This window comes from Solea solea, chromosome 17 (assembly GCF_958295425.1).
Source record: "Solea solea chromosome 17, fSolSol10.1, whole genome shotgun sequence".
In the NCBI taxonomy this organism is placed as follows: Eukaryota; Metazoa; Chordata; class Actinopteri; order Pleuronectiformes; family Soleidae; genus Solea; species Solea solea.
In genome coordinates, this window is record NC_081150.1 from 24625910 (window position 1) to 24641373 (window position 15464).

The 15464-nt window shown below is 43.2% G+C and overlaps 3 protein-coding genes across 4 annotated transcripts; 1 reads left to right on the forward strand and 2 right to left on the reverse strand.

Moving 5' to 3' along the window:
- Positions 1–1517: 1517 nt before the first annotated feature.
- Positions 1518–3148, reverse strand: gjb7 (gap junction protein beta 7). Of its 2 annotated transcripts, none has more exons than XM_058613771.1 (2): positions 2902–3148; positions 1518–2434 (listed from the first exon to the last, which is right to left on the reverse strand). In XM_058613771.1, exon 2 carries the CDS (start codon positions 2417–2419, stop codon positions 1649–1651), a length of 771 nt encoding a protein of 256 aa, XP_058469754.1. In that variant the 5' UTR covers positions 2420–2434; positions 2902–3148; the 3' UTR covers positions 1518–1648. The 2 variants fall into 2 exon arrangements, with proteins under 2 accessions (XP_058469754.1, XP_058469753.1); XM_058613770.1 differs by having other exon boundaries at positions 2891–3148.
- A 2301-nt stretch (positions 3149–5449) lies between these two features.
- On the forward strand, positions 5450–7246 carry smim8 (small integral membrane protein 8). The gene is made up of 2 exons (XM_058614161.1): positions 5450–5699; positions 6650–7246. The coding sequence occupies exons 1-2, from the start codon at positions 5571–5573 to the stop codon at positions 6806–6808; spliced, it is 288 nt and encodes a 95-aa protein (XP_058470144.1). The 5' UTR covers positions 5450–5570; the 3' UTR covers positions 6809–7246.
- Positions 7247–7253: 7 nt separating this feature from the next.
- ddx51 (DEAD (Asp-Glu-Ala-Asp) box polypeptide 51) lies at positions 7254–14676 on the reverse strand. Its single transcript, XM_058614160.1, has 16 exons — positions 14276–14676; positions 13431–13792; positions 13069–13217; positions 12824–12974; positions 11617–11762; positions 11463–11534; positions 11272–11378; positions 10740–10848; positions 10515–10660; positions 10064–10232; positions 9877–9992; positions 9676–9792; positions 8469–8570; positions 8319–8382; positions 8096–8230; positions 7254–7701 (listed from the first exon to the last, which is right to left on the reverse strand). Exons 1-16 carry the CDS (start codon positions 14296–14298, stop codon positions 7684–7686), a joined length of 1986 nt encoding a protein of 661 aa, XP_058470143.1. The 5' UTR covers positions 14299–14676; the 3' UTR covers positions 7254–7683.
- Positions 14677–15464: the final 788 nt, after the last annotated feature.

A 15464-nucleotide genomic window follows, 5' to 3' on the forward strand; every position in this document is an offset into this window, starting at 1 on the left:
ATCATGTAGTTTAAATGTAGGTGGTGCTTGTGTGTAGTCTCTATGATGGATGTCATGTGAGCAGCTCTGTAACCACAGTTTAAAAGGGTTTCACTGTAGACTGACAACATGTTTTCTTATGGTTCAAGTCCACATAAGGCCTAAAACTCGGTGAAGACCGATCATAATTACATTGAGTACCTGGGATTTACTAGTTTAACATGTTATTGTCTTTGCATTGATACAAACATTGAACCTACTGTCTAATATGAACTAACATTATTAATATTCATTTAAAAGTACAAAATCATTTCTCTGTAGAAGTCATCAGAACGTAAATGGCAGTTGTAGTCACGTTTGTTATATTTTATTTTATTCTTCCTGAAAGGTCGTTCAATTATTATAAAAATACATGTTGACGAGCTTCAAAGCTTAAGAAAGATTTATATTAAACTGGGCCTCGTGCATTCAACACTGCGCCGTTCAAAGGTTACACAGGTTCATATGTTTCTGTTTTTATTTGAAACACGTGGAAGGTACAGTGAGTACGCAGCACCTTGTTAACTGTCTGTCAGTCACATCTAATCATGCATACAAGCTCCTCAAAGTCATGTTTATTTTAAACCTAAATTTGGAATCAAACTTGAGTGATGGCCTGTTGGTGCCCCCGTTATCTTGCATTCAATACTGAGCGAATCAATAATCGACCGTTTCATGATTTCATTTTAAATTCACTGTGTATTAAAGAAATAAAAGTGTGTGGGGAAAATCAAACAAAAGCTTTCTGCTTTTAGACTGATGAGAGAAAACATGATAACAGCAGCTCTATCATCATGGACAGACAATCACAGACAATTATTTGATACATTTTTTATTTCTTTACACATGTACAAAAATATTCAATATAATCATAAATACACAAACAACAACAGATATGATGGAGATGCAGACACTTCACAGGGGACTTGCTTTCACCAGGACAGGCCTGAATCCTTTGACTAATTACAACTTGAGAAATCAACAAATAAATAATAATACTAATAATAATAATAATAATAATTATTAAAACAGTGATAAGAACAAACTTTGATTATCAGCTACATAAACAGTACAACCATCACATTTCTTCACAAACTGCACACACTGTATAAAAGGTTAAATATCAGCTTCTAACATCTTATAAGAGATGCATAGAACATATAAATATGTTCACATGTATCACATACAGGACATTTAAAGGTATCTACAACCATAAGACACACACACACACACACACACTGTTTTAACAGTTTATGTTAAAACAAAACATTCGTTTTTAGTTTTAGTTTATGCTCAAACATGCTGTATATTTAGTCGCTCTTTTTCTCATTTATAGCTCATCATACCTACGACAACCACTCCACCAGAGCCACAGAATACGTTATACACGACTGTAGGCGGGTGTAGGCAGGTGTAGGCAGGTGTAGGTGGGTGTAGGCGGGTGTAGGTGGGTGTAGGAGACTGTAGGTGGGTGTAGGCGGGTGTAGGCGGGTGTAGGTGGGTGTATGGAGTTCATATTTATAACAGATGAGATGAGTAAAGTCTGTTCTCTGTAACAGAGCCATGACATGTGTTTGACATGGGAGTGTGAGTGCTGTTTTCAGGTAAACACAGGCTCCGCCTACAGGCTTCACTCCTGGTTGTGAACAGGTTGGTTGTCAGTGGTGCATGCAGGCTGTGTGCTGCTGTCCTCACCGTTTCCTGTGGGCTTTACAGACACAGGTTGACTGTGGATGAAAGCATTCTCCTTCCCAGGGATGAAGCTTCTGCTGAAACATCTCCACAACTTCTTCCATGTGATGTAGAGAAGCTCCGCAAAATTCAGAGTGATACACAAAATAGAAGCACAGCCCATAATGTAGAGGAATATCTTCTTCTCTGTGGGTTTGGAAATGTAACAGTCCACTGTGTTGGGACAAGGACTCTGGCTGCACTGGAGCAGAGCAGGCACCTCAAAACCATTGTATAGGTAGTAGAACGTGAGCAGGAAGCCCACCTCAAACGCTATCTTAAAGACCAGGCTGAGTGCGTAGGTGCAGAACAGACCTCCATCAATGCTCCCTTTGTCCTGGTACAGTTTCCGCTTGTGCTTGGCCTCCCTGCGCTCCCTGTAGGCCACGTGCAGGGCAACCAGCAGGGACGGGGTGGACACCATGATGAGCTGCAGAGCCCACAGACGCACCTGTGAGATTGGGAAGAAGTGGTCGAAGCAGACGTTCTCGCAGCCGGGCTGCTTGGTGTTGCACACAAAATCCTTCTGCTCATCCTTCCACACCTGCTCAGCTGCTGCCACATACACCAAAATCCTGAAGAGGAAGACCACAGAGAGCCAGATCCGCCCAATCACAGTAGAGTACTTGTTCACCCCACTGAGGACGTTCTCCAGAAAACCCCAGTTCATCTTCCTCTCACTCTCCTGTAGTTGAACAGAAACCAGAGGATGTTGTTGTAACAGCTTTACATGATTTAAAAGAACAACACTAATCATCAACAGTCTCCTTCTCTATTCATTTGACTACTTGAAACTCGACTGAAGACGACTACAGAGTTTGTCTTATGTTCTTCACTCACTGAATACGTGCTTTAATGGAACAAGGTTTACAGATTCTACAGATTGGGGGTGGGGTAGCTCAGTGGTTCAGACCGGTACCCCGTGTGCAGAGACATCATCGCCACAACTCCACCCCTGGCAGGTCATACTCAATTCCCTTGTAAGTCACTTTGGATAATAGCGTCTGCTAAATGACATGTAATGTAATTCTGCTCAGGGTAACACTAACACTAGTGCTGCCTATGTAAAGGTTAGAACCAGAGTTATTCCAAATACTGACACAGGACTAAGTAAAGGAAGAGTTTTTAAGAAAGAACTTACCCAATCCTTACCGGAGGATTTCTGCTCTGTGTTCTAGAGTTTGTAATCAGACTCTTCGCTGCTGCTGCTGCTGCTGCTGCTGCTGCACACCTGCAGGGGACAGCGCTGTGCCACACCTTATCCAAGCACAAACACTTTACTGTTCACTAGATCAGTATCAGTAAATACACCATAGTTTCTCTCTTCTTTTAGACACTTTACTGTGAATCAACAGAAATAGCATGACTCAACGATCCTTCCATCCTTCCATAAGTTAACCTGTAGAGAGTGCGTGTGTGTGTGCGTGTGTGTACTGTATACACAGACAACGTCACAGTGGAAAAGTTCAATGCAAATATGTGCTGGGTGTGGGGGAGGACATGTCTTTCTTCCTCCACCTGCGCTGACACATGTAAATTTGATGAGAGTCAGCTCACATTACACTGCAGATAAATAAATCATTCCACACCAGGCCTCTGTCATTTATCACGTTCCCTCTGATGGAGATGAAAAGGTTGAGTCTCCAACTGTTGTTCATGTCATAGAGCAATAGAGTCATAGAGTCATAGTGTCATAGAGTCATAGAGTCATAGTGTCATAGAGTCATAGAATCATAGTGTCATAGAGTCATAGAATCATAGTGTCATAGAGTCATAGAGTCATAGTGTCATAGAGTCATAGAGTCATAGTGTCATAGAGTCATAGAGTCATAGTGTCATAGAGTCATAGAGTCATAGTGTCATAGAATCATAGAGTCATAGAATCAAAGAATCATAGAGTCATAGAATCATAGAGTCATAGTGTCAGAATCATAGAGTCATAGAATCATAGAGTCATAGAATCATAGTCATAGAGTCATAGAATCATAGAGTCATAGTCATAAAGTCATAGAATCATAGAGACATAGTGTCATAGTCATAGAGTCATAGAATCATAGAATCATAGAGTCATAGAGTTATAGAATCATAGTCATAGAGTCATAGAATCATAGAGTCATAGTCATAGAGTCATAGAATCATAGTCATAGAATCATAGAGTCATATAGTCATATAGTCATAGTCATAGAATCATAGAGCCATAGAATCATAGAGTCATTGAATCATAGTCATAGAGTTATAAAGTCCTAGTCATAGAGCCGTAGAGTCATAGAGTCATAGAGTCATATAGTCATAGAGTCATAGAGCCATAGAGTCATAGAGCCACAGAGTCATATAATCATAGAGCCATAGAGCCATAGAGTCATATAGTCATAGAGCCATAGAGTCATAGAGTCATAGTCATAGAGTCATAGAGCCATAGAGTCATAGAGTCATAGTCATAGAGTCATAGAGCCACAGAGTCATATAATCATAGAGTCATATAGTCATATAGTTATAGAGTCATATCGTTATAGAGTCATAGAACCCTAGAGTCATAGAGTCATAGAGCCACAGAGTCATATAATCATAGAGTCGTAGAGTGACAGAGTCGTAGAGTCATAGCGCCATAGAGTCAGAGTCATAGAGCCATACAGTCATAGAGCCACAGAGTCGTAGAGTCGTAGAGTCATAGCGCCATAGAGTCAGAGTCATAGAGCCATACAGTCATAGAGTCAGAGTCATAGAGTCAGAAAGCCACAGAGTCAGAGTCATAGAGTCACAGAGTCTTAGAGTCATAGAGTCAGAGACATAGAGTCATAGAGTCATAGAGCAACAGAGTCATAGAGTCAGGGTCATAGAGTCAGAGTCATTGAGTCATAGAATCATAGATTCAGAGTTATAGAGCCATAGAGTCAGAGTCACAGAGTCACAGAGTCATAGAGTCAGAGTCATAGAGTCAGAGTCATGGAGTCAGAGTCATAGAGTCAGGGTCATAGAGTCAGAGTCATTGAGTCATAGAATCATAGAGTCAGAGCCATAGAGTCAGAGTGTCAGAGTCACAGAGTCATAGAGTCAGAGTCACAGAGTCATAGAGTCATTGAGTCAGAGTCATAGGAAAGGAAAGGAAAGCAACTTTATTGTCATCATACTGGTATTGTACAACGAGATGTCGAGGTCAGATGGAGGGTTGATCAAAGAGCCGCTGCGACTGAGCGCGCCGCCACAAGGGACCAACCTGACCGAATGTAACTAACATTCTAACATGTTTTGATAGAGTCAGAGTCATAGAGTTACAGAGTCATAGTATCATAGAGTCATATAGTCTGAGTCATAGAGTCATAGAGTCATAGAATCATAGAGTCATAGAGTCATAGAATCATAGAGTCATATAGTCAGAGTCATAGAGTCAGATTCATAGAATCAGAGTTGTAGAGTCAGAGTCATAGAGTCATAGAGACAGAGTCATAGAGTCATAGTCATAGAGCCCGTCAGCCAGACGGGCTCTCTGCTGCAGCTCCCAGATTTCACAGGTTTGTGAGAACGTGTTATATGAGAAAAGACTGGGACGATACGAGCAGCTGCAGTTTATTGACGACAGTGAGGAGTGAGACACAGCAATCAATGCAGGATGTGACAAGAGCGTTCATCAGGGCCAGGGGTAGACGTACCTTCCATCGCCAGTAGGGGCGCTGTGGCCGTTTATAGTCTGTTTCTCTCCCTCTTGTCTTCGTGCTCGTTGACAGCCAAACATGGCTGCGGCGTCAAAGGTTTTTCTAAGGGTGAGTTTAGTATGATTGTGAACAATGTTTCCTTAAAACTGTGGTGAAGACTCAACACCGGACATGTCAGAGAAAGAGGCCGCTAAAGGGAAGGAGAGTCCCGGGGAAAAAGGCTACCGGACTCCCGGGCTGAGAGGAGCAAAGACTACCACACTGTTCCGAGCAGTCAACCCTGAACTCTTCATTAAACCCGTGAGTGTGTGAGTCTCTGTCGCTGACCTTTATCTCATTACTACTCCCGTGTTACCCGTGTTACCCCCGTGTTACCCCCGTGTTACCCCTGTGTTACTCCCGTGTTACCCCCGTGTTACCCCCGTGTTACCCCTGTGTTACCCCCGTGTAACTCCCGTGTTACCCCCGTGTTACCCCCGTGTTACTCCCGTGTTACCCCTGTGTTACTCCCGTGTTACTCCTGTGTTACCCCTGTGTTTCTCCTGTGTTACTCCCGTGTTACTTCTGTGTTACCCCCGTGTTACTTCTGTGTTACTCCTGTGTTACTCCTGTGTTACCCCCGTGTTACTTCTGTGTTACCCCCGTGTTACTTCTGTGTTACTCCTGTGTTACTCCTGTGTTACTCCCGTGTTACTTCTGTGTTACTCCTGTGTTTCTGACAGTGTTACTCCCGTGTTACCCCCGTGTTACCCCTGTGTTACTCCCGTGTTACTTCTGTGTTACCCCTGTGTTACTCCCGTGTTACCCCCGTGTTACTCCTGTGTTTCTACCGTGTTACTTCTGTGTTACTCCTGTGTTTCTGACAGTGTTACCCATGTGTTACCCCCGTGTTACCCCTGTTACTCCTGTGTTACTCCCGTGTTACCCCCGTGTTACCCCTGTGTTTCTCCTGTGTTACTCCCGTGTTACTTCTGTTTTACCCCCGTGTTACTCCTGTGTTACTCCTGTGCTACCCCCGTGTTACTCCCGTGTTACTCCTGTGTTACTCCCTGTTACTCCTGTGTTACCCCCTGTGTTACTCATGAGGGACTCGGGCTTCATGCAGCCACACACGTGACGTCTTGTTTTCATGTTGTCACCTCACTGTATTGCTTCATTTTGACACTTGCTTTGTTAACGTCCATGACAGTAAAGCAGAGATATGTGTCAAACACAAACATGGGTGTTGATTTCTCTTCCTTGTTTTGCAGAATAAACCAGTGATGGTGTTTGGCCTGGTGACCATCACCCTGTGCGTGGGTTACCTGGGTTACCTGCACGCTGTGAAAGAGAACGACCAGGAGCTCTATGAAGTCATCGACAGTGAGGGGGAGAGATACATGAGGAGGAAGACTTCCAAGTGGGACTGATGGAATCTTCTCCATCCTCTCTCTGTGTGTGTGTGTGTGCTGAAAGGACAGAGTGACTGAACCTGGGACACCTGTGGACACCTGTGGACTTTCCATCAAATAGTGTAAACATCACATCAAAGCTGACATTTATTTCTTGGTTTTAATGAATATCATGTTTTAAATGTTGGCCACGTAACATGACATGGGAATACCTGTGAGTGATAGTTTTTACTATTTGTGAAAACTGTTTATTAATGACAATTAGAAAATATTCAATTATTAAAAGCTTCAGTTAACCTGAGCATTGTTTTGTGAATGTGAGGAAATGAATGAGTGATAGTAAAGCTAAAGCTACCGTCATCACTTCACACTATATTACTGTGGTGTGAAGCACCCACGATTATGGACATTATACTCACGATTTTGTTTTAAAGTTTTGATAATAAAAAAAATACAACAGAAATAAGAACAGTATCCGGCGTTTATTCACACAAACACAGTATCAGTGAATTCACTTGACATCACAACTGATACATTATATACACATGTGCTCCACTGGGTTTAAGGGCAGCTTAGACACCATGATGACGCATTACTGCATCCCTCGTCTCTTCAGTCTCATCCTCTCATCTCCAACAGATGTTCTTTGTTCTCGTCCTTGCCCATAATTTTTCAAATGATCAAAAGGACTATAAATCAAGGTTTGTCTTTAATGACTGCTTTTGTTGTCATTATTCACACAGATAAACAAATAAACACCTCAGTTAATTATGGTCTGCATGGTCATCAAATTGTCTCAGCTCATTCCCATGTGCTGGGATCTTCACGTGGAAACTTCCACAGTGGAGGACAATGTGATGATTGATCCTCCTCCATCATCATCATCACCACCTTCATCTGGCTTTCTCAGACTGAGGAGACAAAGAAAAGGCAGCAGTTAATAATTAGTCTTTATAGTCACATACATGAGGAGGGAAACCTTTGAGTTTCAAAGTTAAGAAAGTATAAATAAATAAATAAATAAATAAATAAATAATGCAGTATAATACAACAACTCCATTAACTGAATGACTAATGAGTTCAGTTTGATGTCACACGTCTTAGTTTCATGCACAGGTGGAAATGTCATCTATCCTCGACTCATCACATGAACTCAAATGCTTCACATATTAAGATTGTATTACCTAAAGCTGCTCAACATGTCAATGAATATTCATACACTATGAACACAATGTATGTGTAGTTCAGGGCGTTGGACGAGGAATTCTAACATGGTAATGACCCAAAGGAGACACCTGCTCATACCTTTATAACCTTAGCCAGCTCCTGCAGGGTTACTTCAAACCGGGCTTCCATACTGCGGAGGTTCTCAGGTTTAACGATCTGTTTCTGAATCCCAGGGCTTCCTGCTTCCACCACCATCTGAAGAAACTTCTTCTCCTGCATGATCCAAACAATGCCACAGTTTGCACTGCCTCTATAGTATATTCAAAATCAAGGATTGAATGGCTTTGTTTGTTTATCTGACCTGTACTCCGAGTAGAAAGGTGAAGGCGAGGCCTGCTTTTCCTGCTCGTGCTGTTCTTCCAATTCTTAACAAAGAGACAAAGCAGGACAGAGAGTGGACATACTGGACGATACGGAGGACCGGCGTCTTCCACAAACAAACATCCCTCACCTGTGAATGTACGTCCTGACGTACTGTGGTGCGTCATAATTGACCACACACTTCACTCCGGTGATGTCGATGCCTCTGGCTGCTGCATCTGTGCTGACCAACCTTTGTTACAACATTCACATCCTCATTACTGACCACAGCAATGTAGAAATGACCGATCAACAAATCTAACAAACTCTCCTTTCATGGAAGTTCACCCACTGACAAACAAATCAACGGTCTTTACTTTTAATGGAAGGTTTATTTGAAATAAGTATTTGACCTCCTATGAAAACATGACTAAGTTGTTGGTGGAGAAACCCTTGTTGGCAGGACAGAGGTCAGATCACCAGGTCTGCAAACATCTCTCCAAACCCTGAAGGTTTTGAGGCTGTCGCTTGGCAACTCTAAGCTTCAGCTGCCTCCACAGACTTTCTATAGAATTGAGGTCCGGATACTGGCTCGGCCTCTCCATGACCTTCATGTGCTTCATCTTAGGCCACACCTTCATTATGCCGTGGCTGTATGTTTTGCTGGAAGACCCATCCACGACCCGAGGTGAAATCTCGCGTGGAGTCCCAGACCGATGGAGACCGCAGTCATTTTATGTTTCTTCCATTTTCTAATGATCGCACCAACAGTTCTTGCCAATGGTCTTGTAGCACATTCCAGTCTTGTGCAGGTCTACAGTCTTGTCCCTGATGTCCTTAGAAATGTATTTGGTCTTGCCCATGATGGAGAGGTTGGTGCAAGTCACAAGTTGAGATTAGGACTTTATTAAAGTGAGAGGACTCGTCTGTGGGAGCCAGAATTCTTTATTGCTGGTAGGTGATCAAATACTTAATAAATAAATGTGTATCTTTTTTTAAATATGATTTTCTGGATTTTGTTTTTGATATTCTGTCTCTCAGTGTTAAAATAAACCTACCATTGAAAGTATAGACTGTTCATTTGTTTCTTCAGGGGCAAATCATTATTTCCTCACTGTAACATGTATATGACTTCATGGCTGTGAGTGATTTGCAGGTTGTTAATGCAGAAGGAGATTTAACTGCATACACTGTATACACTGTATACACAGTACACTGTGCATTAGCCTGTTGAATGAAATGCTTGCCAGAGGTTTCTGAACGACACATCTGGAAACCTCAGGTGTCAAAAGAACCAAGCGTGGTTCTAGTTAACCCTGATCCAAAAGTCCAAACAGAAACATCTCATACACACTCACAGTTGGATCTTTCCTTGTTCAAACTCCTTCAGCCTCTTCTTCCTCTCGCCGGGAGAGAGACGAGAAGAGAACTCTGCAGCAGTAACTCCACCAAACAGCTGCACCAGCAAGAAGAGCCTGAGGAAGAGCGACAGAGAGGGGATATAGAGGCCGTTCACACTCAACACTCCATGTCACAGGTGGACCCCGGCTCCCTCAGACCTGTGTGCAGTCTCTCTGGAGTTGGTGAAACAGAGGATGGGGCGGAGCTTCATTCGTAGGATGAAGTGGAGGAGGAGCAGAGGCTTTTTGCTCAACATACAGGGAACATAATACTCCTGCAAACACAGAGTGAAGTTTAAAAATAGGATTAGCACACACTGGCCTGTGCTGGTTCACCATCACTTACCGTCAGACCTTGGGGGAAGTGGAAGCAGTCTTGTTTGTGGGTGGAGTGACTGTGGACAGAACTGAAGAGTCTGGGCTGGTGGAGGCCCAGCTGCTGCAGCTTCTCCGGGTTCTGCGTGAGTGTGGCAGAAAACAGCAGCTTCTGTAGAGGCATCTGAGGTGGAGACAGACTGAGAGGAGGGACAGTCAGTAATGTCACAGTCACACCACCTCCTGAGAGCTACATGGGTTCAACATCTAAACACAGAGCCACGGGAACTTCCTCACAATATGTAGATAACTACACTCTTTACAATTCAATATCTTTCATTCCAGTTTTTTGGTGAGATTGCTTTTGTTATTGTGACATGTGACATGTGACAGAGTAGAGAACAGTGTCACAATGAAAGGTTTGAGGCCACCTCCTCCTCAGTCATGTCATGGTGCCAGACCAGCAGAGATGTTCATCTCACCTGGCTGCTGTAACATGTGTTGGTTCAGTTCTCCTGAAGATGGACATGGCTCTGGGGTCACTTCCTGATTTGTAGACGGCCTTTACCACCTGACTGAGCCAAGACTGGTGCATGCTGTCAATCATCCTGTCTGCCTCATCAATGATCTGGTTATGGATGAAACCAAATCAACATTGATCACCGTCAGCCATATGTGCTGTTGTTACACACGTATCAAGAACTCACCAGAAATCTCAGGTGCTGGAGACACAAGCCTGAATTCTTGTTGATGTGATCCACCAGTCGTCCAGGAGTCGCCACAACAATGTCTGCTAAACTGCGTCTCCTGTCGCCTCTGGAACAACCATCATGAGGAGCAGAAAGGCTCCATTTACACGTTTCACATTCACGGCACAGCTCAGGTGACCCTGCAGCTACGAACACTGATGATTTCCTCTATATATGTATATATGGACAAGAGAGAGGAGCAGCTTACCTACTGTTAACAGCTGCAACTCATAATATGTGTGTTTATACAGATATACAGTGTGTGAATAAGAGTGTATGAACAATGTTGATAAATATGCTTTGGCAATGTAAGATGTACGTTACCATGACGATAAAGACCTATTTGATTTAGAGAGAGTGACAGATAGAGAGATAGATAGATATAATATACTCTAGATGTTGGTGAATGTAGATGAATACAGTGGACAGTATTAAGCACATAGTGTCTGAACTGGCCCAATGGTGCTACATGTGTTCTTGATGTAATCACCTGTGTTCTGCGAGTGAAGCCTGCTCTGCAGCAAAGGACCTCTGACCGGCCAGCATGACCACTTTCAGAGCAGTTCCCTCGGTGTAGGATGTGAACACCTTGCAAACCTGCGCAGGAGAACGTGGTCACTGAACCTTTATTGAAACTGTCCACAGCAAAAGCAGTGAGTTCTTGTTCACACTGATTCTGACCTGCTGAGCCAGCTCCTTGGTTGGCAACACAGCCAAAGCCCGCACTTCACACACCACCCTCTCCATCAGCACCTGATAGTAGAAAGATCTCTGTCTGTATTCCACATTCTTCTATATAAACAGGACATATGCACGTTCTACTTGAAGAGCTCACCTGTATGACAGGTATGACGAATGCTAGCGTCTTGCCACTTCCTGTAGGCGCAGACACACAGATATCTCTGGGCTTGTAGCCACCACGTCCAATCAGCAGTCCTCTCTGCATGTTCTCCAAGATGGCAGGGATGACCTCTGCTTGCACTGTGAACATGATGCAGAAATAAAATCCTCTTATGTCCTCACTCTGCAGGTAACTGATTCCAGGAGTGCAGGAGTCAGACCTGATGCTGTTATTATCGTCATCATCATATTATCATTATTAATAACCGTAATAATAATGATAATAACCAATAATAAGCAATGCAAAAACAATGAGCTTTTTCTTGTAAAAAAATAAATAAATAAGCAAATGACGAGCACAATTTACACACAAAGAACACCAAACTCGCAGATCTCTTTGTCTTCAAGCTGGGTCCACACATCTTCATCTCCACCAGCATACATTTCTACACTGCACATGCATGGGCAATGCTTCTATGTAAATGTTCCCCAAGTGGCCTCAAACCAGACCTGCATTGTTACAATGATGCACGTCTGTCTGAACTACGCTCCAGGAAAAGTGAAAAAAGCAGCGACAACACAGAAAGAGCTTCACATGGCAGCAATAACCATGTTTAGCACAGTCCACGAACAAGAACATGGACATAGAGGGACAAGACGATGCCCAGGCGGGAACTGTGGAAACATGAGTGTCCCACAGTAACACATCACACTGAGGATGGTCGAGGTGGTCAGAGAGAGATGGACTGTGAGGTCGGAGGAAGGCACTGCACCACAATCACACATTACAAAAGCAAGGAAAACTGTTTAAAAAAAGATGCAACACACTTCAGGACACCAGAGGACCTGCACTGCTCCTCTCATGTCACCAGAAACTCATGGGCCATACGAGGAAGGGTGGTCGAGACAGAGTTTCACCACACAGATGTGCTACATCAGTCTCTCTCACACTCAGACCCACACGAGTTCTTCCCCGACACATGCAGCAACAAACACATCACAAAGCCATGTCTAACTTTAACACAGACATGCTGCATACCCACAGAAAGGTCAGAAACTCCACTAAAAGCTCATAAAAACCATTCTTATGTTCACCAAACACAGTTTAAACACAACCCATCAAACCAGCAGGAGCCCAAAACACCGTAACAGTGCAAACATTGAGCTTGGTATGACTTGGAATCACACATTCATTTCATTACCTGGGAAGAAGTGTTGAATTCCATTTTCTTGTAGTCTTTTCACAAGCGGTGAACAGAGTCCAGAGAGGTCAGAGATGGACACCAGGTTGTTTTTAATGTCTCTGTGAATCATGTCAGGCTGAGCGAGCCACTGAGGCAGGACCCTGTGCACCTGGGAATACACACACAAGCATTTTTATGATGCTGATGATGCTGATGATGCTGATGATGCCTGTGACTCTCAACACCCCAGCACACCACTGTACCTTTTGGACAGGTCTGTTTTCAAACCCTCCTACAACTTTGAATCCAGCTGGAGCCGAAGTTTTCTCGTTTTCTGCCTCTGCTGCTGCTGCTGCTGCTTCTTCTTGCTCTGTGTCCCCCTGTCCTCCTGAAAGACCTTCAGCTGAGCCGCCTGCAAACCAAAGAGGCACATGACATGCATGCAGTTTACGTCAGTGAATGACCTGACATAATACAAAGGTACTGTTTGTTTCCAGTCACTACAAACTCTGTGCTTCACATAAAAACTAAATAACAGTTAAAAAGAGAGAATCTGTTCTTTAATGAGATGAAAGACAAAGCTGTAGAGTTTATGATAAATGTGTGCAAGGAAAAAAACAGTCACCTGCAGGATTCTGTCCATCATTGACATCCTCCTCTTCTGTCTCCTCCATCATCTGCTGCTTCTTCTTCTTCTTCTTCTTCTGTTCAACAGGCTCATCATGGATGTCAGAGTCCAGATCATGTACATTAGCTTTCTTCTTGTTGTTGTTCTTGTGGTGTTCAGTGATCTCTTGACCACTGTCCTTGTGAGCTTTTCTTTTCTTGTTGACACTCTGCTGTTGGGTTAGTTCCTTGGGCAGTTGTTGTCTCTGTTGTGTCAAACTTTGTTGCTGCTTCTCTTTTGCCTTCTGCTGCAGTTTTGCCAATAACGCCTGAGACCGAGATTCTTTTGAGATGCTTCCATCTTCTTCCTCCCCAAGATATCTGTGAACCCCCCCAAAAAAAAATCAGGCTCATAAAAGCTGATCTTACACATAAGTTATAGAGATATTAGCATATTTATGTCATATCATACTAGGGCTGAAACACTTACACGATTATTAATCAATTACTAAATTAATCGTCAACTATTTTGATAATCGGTTAGTTTGTTTTTCAAAGAAATCACTAAAACTGAATCATGTTGGTTTGTGGACAAAACATTTGAGAATTATTTCCAGGTTTTAAAAACACTGACGAACAATTTTCTGACATTTTATGGACCATAAAATGTCAGAAAATGACCGTTAGTTATCATTGGAGCCCTATATCATACACGCGCAGAGAAGAGTAAAGGTTAAAGTTCAATTCACCTGACCCACAGAAACGTGTCAATCAATGTGGTAACTCTGGTAACTATGGTAACGTTCACTGCCAAGATATAAGTAAAGTTAGTCAAAGGAAAGAGTTGGTACAGAACAAACTAACCTGTTAACAAGAAACAGAGACATGTCAGCAGCGAGATGAGACTCCTGAACAACGTGTTTCTCTTCTTTTTCAACCGTACACACACACACACACACGCACGCGCTTCTGCTCCTCGATATCTAGCACGTTAGCACAGAATCTCCCCGTTCACTCACACACACACACACACACACACACACTTCTGCTCCTCGATATCTAGCACGTTAGCACAGAATCTCCCCGTTCACTCACACACACACACACACACGCGCGCTTCTGCTCCTCGATATCTAGCACGTTAGCACAGAATCTCCCCGTTCACACACACACACACACACGCACGCGCTTCTGCTCCTCGATATCTAGCACGTTAGCACTGTGTGCTCTGAGCCGCGTGTATTACTATCTTTAAACGATGTGACGTCCGCTTCTACTTCCTTACACTCGAGTTTAGCTATCGAACGATTGAATTACTGCCATCAACTGGTATGGAGTGGTACTGACACACACACACACACGCACACACAGCATATAAACGAATTCTGTGCGGTGTTACAGCAGCAAACAATCACAACAATGTTGTAAAGGAGAAATAACACAATGAAAGGACAACTATTAAATATGTGCAAGGCAACAAATAAGAAAAAAGGTCAACAATAACATGGTATTTACAAGTGAACAGTGCACTCAGGGAAGACAGTGTTGTAGCAGTATTGCACAGGGAATGAGGCAGTTTTGGTGTGGTTTTGGTGCTGGTGTGGTCTACAGTGACAGTGCTGGTTGTTCAGTGTGACAGGTGTAGCAGGGAGGGAAGACCTGCTACACCTGCACGGATTCAAGAGGACATCCCAGGACAGACTTCTGCATCAGCCTGTCCTCCTCCTGTGTTCGTCCTCTTATATTCAGAGAGGTATTCTGGGCCGCTGCATGTTCACACAGAGCCACATAGACTGAAGAAAAAAACAATAATATATATAAATATTGGCACAAAAACTACATTCTGATGTTTTTAGTCTGTTTCTGTCTGGTTAGTGTTTGGCTTTGTGTTGAGAAGCACTGACAAATGCTTCAAGGTATATGATGATCATTTAAGGGTGAATTCAGATCATTTATATTTTGCAATGGGAAAATGGTCTACAGGAACAACAATGATCACACTGCTGCAGTCGCTTTATATTTCCACAGCTCCACATTTCGACTCATGCAGATG

Bases quoted from the DNA above. Each gene is read 5' to 3' on its own strand.
- gjb7 (XM_058613771.1), bottom strand. From the start codon at position 2,419: ATGAACTGGGGTTTTCTGGAGAACGTCCTCAGTGGGGTGAACAAGTAC.
- smim8 (XM_058614161.1), top strand. From the start codon at position 5,571: ATGTCAGAGAAAGAGGCCGCTAAAGGGAAGGAGAGTCCCGGGGAAAAA. The intron at 5,700-6,649 runs GTGAGTGTGTGA...CTTGTTTTGCAG, and splicing joins CTGAACTCTTCATTAAACCC to AATAAACCAGTGATGGTGTT.
- ddx51 (XM_058614160.1), bottom strand. From the start codon at position 14,298: ATGTCTCTGTTTCTTGTTAACAG. The intron at 11,763-12,823 runs GTAATGAAATGA...TCATGTTCACAG, and splicing joins AATTCAACACTTCTTCCCAG to TGCAAGCAGAGGTCATCCCT. The intron at 10,233-10,514 runs GTGAGATGAACA...CCCTCCTCTCAG, and splicing joins ACACATGTTACAGCAGCCAG to TCTGTCTCCACCTCAGATGC.